This window comes from Mastomys coucha, unplaced genomic scaffold (assembly GCF_008632895.1).
Source record: "Mastomys coucha isolate ucsf_1 unplaced genomic scaffold, UCSF_Mcou_1 pScaffold22, whole genome shotgun sequence".
In the NCBI taxonomy this organism is placed as follows: Eukaryota; Metazoa; Chordata; class Mammalia; order Rodentia; family Muridae; genus Mastomys; species Mastomys coucha.
In genome coordinates, this window is record NW_022196905.1 from 252,084,415 (window position 1) to 252,091,384 (window position 6,970).

Sequence of the window (6,970 nt, forward strand, 5' to 3'; positions counted from 1 at the left end):
GAGAGAGAGAGAGAGAGAGAGAGAGAGAGAGAATGGATCTAAGTGTGAGTCTGTAGTGTGCCATCTGACATACATTAGGCATTTGTGTGTGTGTGTGTGTGTGCCTGTGTGTACGTGTTTTCACATATGCAAGCTTCTGAACGTCACAACCCGAGCATGCAGGTCAAAGGACAACTTGCAGAAGTCAGTTCTCTCCCCATCATGGCAATCCCAGTATGGAATTCAAGTGGTTGGGTTTGATAGCAGGTATGTTTACTACTGGGCCATCTTGCCACCCAGTAAGGCAAAATGTGAAGGGAATCTAGCATAGTCATAGGACTTCAATATACTTTCAACAACCAGATCATTACAATTATCAGTGTCATCGTACTAGGAATTTTTAGTCTTTTTCTTCATTGAGAACCAAAAGATATTTCTATGGAGTATTTGCCATTTGGTTCATTTCCTTTTGGGGTGCTAGAGGTTAAGCCTGGTGCTTCACATATGTGAGGTGAGCACTCTAATGATAAGCTCTATCTGTAAGCCTCCTCTTTACTCTATATTCTTCAGGCTGACCTTGAACTTACATTCTAACCCAGGTTAGACCATTACCTTTCAACCATTCTATCTCAGCCTCCCAAGCAGTCACAATGACCAGCCCGTCCACCAGGCCTGGCTTGAACATTTGCCTTAATACCCACTGTATACTGCTACGAAACTGGTCACAGACCCCAGGATTTCGCCCATTTTTACCTGAGGAATTTCTTGAGGTACTGTCGGCTGCAGGAAGACCATGAAAACACTCCATTGTTTCCGGTCAGTGTGGGTGACATGATGTTGCCTTCTGCCTTCCTGCAGGGGTTGCCTTCACCATCGTGAACCATGCCAAAGCTGAAAGAGAAAGGGAAACTGCCTTCTGTGAATCCATGTTCTAAGTTACCACTAGAAAAATGGGGAAAAAATACACCGAGACTTAGAAGACCCAGGTGGAAACAGGAATCATGACAAAACTAGTTACTATGGACTATTGTATAATTTCTGCAGAAAAACTTGAAGAATGTTAAAGACTTTGTTATTGAACGGCCACAAAACTGAAGAATGGTTTATCTGCTCTGTATGTAAAGGCCAGGATGGCTTGGTCAAGATTTCTTAGGTTAGACCAGTAAGATGGCTCAGTATTTAAAGACACTAGTGGCCAAACTTGACTGTTGGAGTTCAGTCTCTGGCACACACAGTAACATTGTATGCAAGGAAAGAACAGACTCCTACAAATGACACACACACACACACTCACACACACGTATGTACACATGCAAACCATATGCATGCATGCATGTACATAAAACAAAATGAGTAAAATAATAATGTTAAAAAAGACTTAACTGTTTTAAAGCTTGGATGGCTCATTTCTAAAAATGGCCAATTTCTCTTGTCATCAATCCTAGATCTATGGTACAGAAGTTCAGAGTAAGGAGGATGTAGGCACCAGAAAAGGTAATTATACACCCTTTATGGATATTCATAAAGCTAACACCATATAAATCTTCCCTCAAAAGATGATCAACTGATTAGCTAAACTCCCTAATTCAGATTATAATTAGTCCCCTCATAAAAATAAAGATATTTATTTACAAAGTAATGGTGAAAAACCATTCAAAACATATGAGAGAAAAACCAGAACTTCCTATACCTCAGCCTGTTAGAGAGTATTATCAATGATTTCTGAACACCATCTTTTCTGTAAAAGTAAAATAATGAATTTCCTTGTAGAAAATTAGCATTGCAATCTTGTTTAAATGCATTATGTGGTGGGCTGGAAAGATGGCTCAGTGTTTAGGAGCACTTTCTGTTCTTTCAGAAGACTCAAGTGTGGTTCTTAGCACCCATGACATCAGGTGGCTCACAGCTGCCCATAATTCTGATCCCTCTTTGACATTCCCTAAAGATCATGCATTTTTTCTAATTGGTTTCCAGTCTCCTTGCATGCAAAGCAAATGCATTGTCTCTTGTTGTCTGAGGAAGTGCTACAAAATGCTTCTGCAGCCATCTTTGGAAAATATTCACAAAACAGAAAATTTTGTGATGTTTCTTTCAAGAGGGGCAAAGCACAGAAAGATGTTTATATGAATTGATCATGAATTTAAGTTGTTCTTAATCTGATCATTTAAGGAAATAAAATCTGCCTCTTAAGAGTAATTCATATAAGCAGTTATAATTCCCATGGGGAAAATGTTATTATATGGCTACCTTTTGAAGGTAGGCTCTAACAAATGAGGATGAATATACAGGACTTTGCTGTGAGCTATGCCTACAATCTAGACATTTTTTTCTTTTTTAGATATTTTCTTTATTTACATGTAAATTTCTCCATTCCTAGTTTCCCCTCCAAAACACAAAGAAACAAACAAAAACAAACTATTTCTTTCCTAGCATTCTTTCCAATTTAACAAGCGAGTGGAGGGTGGCTGTATACTGGATGGTTATCAATGAACTCCCCAGGACTTAAAGGTGACTATTCCCAAAAGCATATTTACTAATCTCAAAAGACATTTGACAAAAGCATTTCTGCATTCTTAGCTTTGCAAAATTCAATTCTTTATGCCTAAGCAGGGAGCTGAGTGGATTTGTTGGAGAGACATTCTTTCTAAATATGCTCAAACCTATGAATGAAGAACGAAAATTCCAGAAGGAGCCATGAAGAGTGGAAAGATGAAAGCCATTATTCAAGGAGGGGAAGCTGCTTAATTAGGGCCTCACTAGAAATTTTTTGGGCAAAGGAAAACCTAATTTGAACTCAATTTTGAGTTTCAAAGTTTTGCATTTTCCAAAGTACCTTAATCCAGTGATCTTTTGAAAGATAAGTTCTTCCTGCTTATTTCAAAAGTCCTCCTCAAATCTCAGTCACTACCTGCTTCACTGACTTCATGCCAAAAAGGCCACATGCCAAGCTCTGATCCTGAAAATGTATTCCACTTCTGCCCATTCTGTGTGTTCATGTGTGCATGCACATACTTGCATGCACATCTGTATGAAATCCAGAAGTTCAGCTCTGGTATGGCTCCTCAGGTGCTTTCCACCTGAGAAATGAGATGGCATTTCTCCTTGGCCCAGAACTCAAGAGCTAGCCTCAGCTGGGCAGCCACTGAGTCTTGGGCATCTTCTGGCTTCTGCTTCTGCCTCCTTCATCCCTGAAATTACCAGCAGAAACTCCCATACCTGGGGGCTGAACTCAGATCCTAAACTCAGCCTTACTAATCAAACTCCTACCTAAAGCTTGCATAGCAAAAGTCTTATTAATCAAACTCCCACCCCAGCATCCTTTCTTCTCTTACGTTTAACACTTCTCTTCCACACTATCTGACGACTATGGCTTGTTTTCCTTAACTAGTGCATTAGATTTGGGGTTCAGATAACTTTGACTCATAAGCAAGAATGGTTGCACTTTTTATAGCCAGTATTTGGAAAACTGAATTCATTGTATCATTGCACTAGCAGGGGTGGATCTACATGTTAGCATGATTAGTTTGTTTTATACAAAGGATGAGCTGGTTTAGGGGTGGGGTAGCTTAGGCCTTTAATCCCAATATTTGGAAGGCTAAGGCAGGAGGGTCACAAGTTCAGCCAGGGAAATGTTCTGAGAGATTGTTGCCATATAATACAAGTTAAAAATGAAGGGAAGTATGAGACTCAGCAGCAGCAAATGTAGAATGTAGAGAAAAAAGAAGAACGGGCTTTAAATGCCTTCACCAAAGCAAAAACTTAATGAAAATAAATACCTTAGAAGACAAGAGAATCAGATAAGTAAGTTGCATGGTTCATTTGCAAACCCAAAAACCTTAAATGATGTAACACATGATGTAAAAAAAAAAAAAAAAGATATCAATGACTGGTCTTTACTGAATGTGTGTGTACACATGAATACATACAGATGATAGAGGTCTTGGGTATCATTCTTTAGGCACTTTTTTTCCCTTTGCTTTGAGGCAGTGTCTCTCACTGCCTTAGAATTTGTCAAGTAGACTAGGATGTCTAGTCAGTGATTAAGGCTAGTATTAGTGTTAGAGATCTGTCTCCATATTGCTGGGTAAGATGATTTGAATGAGAATGGTCCCCATAGGCTCATATATTTGAATGTTTGGTCCCCAGTTGGCAGAACTATTTGGGAAGAACTGTGAGATGCAGTCTTATTGGAAGAGGTGTGGCTCTGGGCTTTGAGGTCTCAAAAGGCCAGGCCAGGCCCAGACCTTTTCTTTCTCTGGTTCTCACCTACCAATCGGAATCTAAGTTTTCAGTTACTGCTCCTGGGCCATGCCTGCCTGCCGCCATACTCCCTGCCATGCTGATCATGGCCTATGCCTTTGGAATGCTTTCTTCTATAAGATGCACTGGTCATGGTATTTCTTCACAGCATTACAACAGAAACTAGGACACTTGAATTACAAGCATGCACCACCATAGTTGGCTATTATTTTCTGTGTGCTCTTTGGATCAAGATTACATCCTTATACTTATGTGGCAAATAGTTTAGCAACTGAGTCTGCTCTTTTGGAGTCCACAGTCTGAAGCCTTGTAAAAGATGAGTCCCATATCACTGGTTAGATCAATAATAAATATTAGAGGAAGGCCAAATGATTATTTGGCCCGTTTCCACAGAGAGTAGGGAATTAAGAAGCCACTCACTTGTGCCCTGACTCATGCGCAATGGTGAAGGCAAGGCCAAGTCCTGTGTCTTCATTGATGGTGCAGCTTCGGTACTTACTGCACATTCCACTGATAGGAGCAAACCCTATTGAAAGATCAATTTCAAATATTAACACTAATTGGGTATATACATATAGAGTTTAGTGGATTAGTACATTTAAGGATTTTCTTTCTTGCAGAAGAGTAATAAATGTCTTTATTGTCACAAAAATATATAGGACTTATCTAAGTTTATTATTAGAGTAAGAGAAATTGATATAATGACAGCTATAGCCAGGTATAATGTTAGCTTAAGAGTGTCTCTACTGTCTAAGGGTAGGATATACTTTCCAGTTCTTTCCTGATCTTTCTGTAAAGCAGAAAACATAAACATGCCCAGGTAATATATACAGATCAAATCTACTTTTCCCCCATTCACAATCTGGCAAGTGTCTTCATTCTCCAAAGTTACCTTCCTGCAAGAGTGCTTATACAATCATTCCCATCATCCCTTGCTTCTATCTTGATCAACCTTATAGTACATGGAATGTCTCTTCTTTTCAGCTATGTCCATTAGAACCCAGCGTGGTAGCCACATAGGATTAAATACATACTTGTGAATTGGATGCATCCACCTTAATGCCAAGCCATGAGACCATCTGGGAAGTCTGATAGGTAGGCATACATATGTGTCATGGGTGAAATCATCACTTAACTAATATGTTATTTATGCCATACTTGACAAAGGTAAGGAAGGACTGTAGACTAGGTGATAGAGGTCACAGAGATGCTAGATAAGGGGAGGTGACTTGGTTAATGTGTGGCTCAGTGTGGCTGACTTGGTATCTAGCTGGTTGTTTATGGTCTTGCTCACAGTCCTACCTATTTAGGGCCTGGATATATAAAAGTCCTGTGTTTCCTGATACACAATGTTTCTAATATATGTTTAGAAAACACCACATATTGTACTGTACATATAATGTGTATGTCTATCTACATTTCAAATTAGAACCTGAGATTCAGGCAGTTGAATCTAGGTCTGGATATTCACAATGCGTATGTGAATGTTTAAGCCTACATGACATGCTCCATAAAGACAGTGACCTATGGAGCAGATTGGGGACTGATTCCTAGTGGCATGCTTGCTGTGTTTAAGCCTTTGTTTATACGTTTGTCTGCGGTTGTCTCCTCAGCATAACTTCATTAGGGAAAGCTTCACTCATTCGTTTCTGCACCGTCTGCAATTGGTTTCTTGCTAACATATCTGATGTGAGTAGTTGCCACTTTGTGGAACAGAACGTATTTACTGAAGAACAAAAGTTTGCAGACCTTGATGTGAATAACCAAATTTGTCCGAAAGCCAAAAGTTCAATTCCTACTATAGGCAACACTATGGGCAACCCAGCAAGCAAGTAAAAGATACCGTTCTTATGACGGATGGTTGGGCAAAAAAAAAATTGGGAGAATGGAGTCCTCCAAAGTAAAGGAGATTGCTAAAGAAGACACCCATGACCAGTGACACAGTAAGGTGTTATGGCAGTCAAAATTTTTTCTTCACCATCCCAGTTATGTGGTTATGGTCCTTATGGAATGACCTAAAATGTGTTTAGTCAAATGACTGTCTTCATGTCACTGATCCTCAGCTGGGACAATAAAGAAAAATACCAAACTGACTGATATACAGATACTCCATACCACAATGAATCCAGTAAAGTAGAACATATTCACCATGGAACAAGGAAGCTATTCCAGAATTTAAAGGCTTAAATACAGCGAAGTGTCACATCATGATCTCAGGTAACAGTGGGGTGCTTACACAACTGTGGTCCTGTGGGAAAATAGTGTCTAGGGATGTCACGGCCATCTCAGATTCTGTGAGTACACTCTGATATGGCCACACAGAAACATTACCTAGTGACACAGTTCTCAGAATGTATGCTGGACAGTAAGTGACACATGAGTATTATCAGTTCCCTTTGATGAGACTCAAAAGGGCCATGCATCCATCAAAAAGTTGTCATCCTGTCCTCCCAGCTAGTGGGTATGCATGAGAGATCTGGGCATACCATACCTAGTGTGTCACATGGTTCATTCTTCCAGGAACAAATGTCAAATCCTGTGAGGAGGATGGCGTGGTCATGCCTCTTGCCATTCTTTCCCACAAGGGCTGATTGCCACTGACAGAAGCTATTTAGAGACTGGTCTGCGTGGTGATTGATCAGCAATCCTCCCTATGGGAAAGGTACAGGGATTAAAGAGTGATGATTTTGCCAGAGGAGAGAAGGTTAAACCACTGTGGCTGGGGAGGCAA

General features: G+C 40.0%; 1 protein-coding gene across 2 annotated transcripts in view; it reads right to left on the bottom strand.

Annotated features, from left to right (window-relative positions):
- Nucleotides 1-6,970, bottom strand: part of Adamts18 (ADAM metallopeptidase with thrombospondin type 1 motif 18) — a 151,221-nt gene that overhangs the window by 70,077 nt on the left and 74,174 nt on the right. For both annotated transcript variants that reach the window (XM_031341504.1, XM_031341506.1), the window contains 3 exons: nucleotides 6,731-6,890; nucleotides 4,660-4,765; nucleotides 733-870 (listed from right to left, as the gene is read on the bottom strand). In XM_031341504.1, coding sequence (XP_031197364.1) covers nucleotides 733-870; nucleotides 4,660-4,765; nucleotides 6,731-6,890 — 404 coding nt within the window. The remainder of the gene's footprint in view (nucleotides 1-732; nucleotides 871-4,659; nucleotides 4,766-6,730; nucleotides 6,891-6,970) is intronic.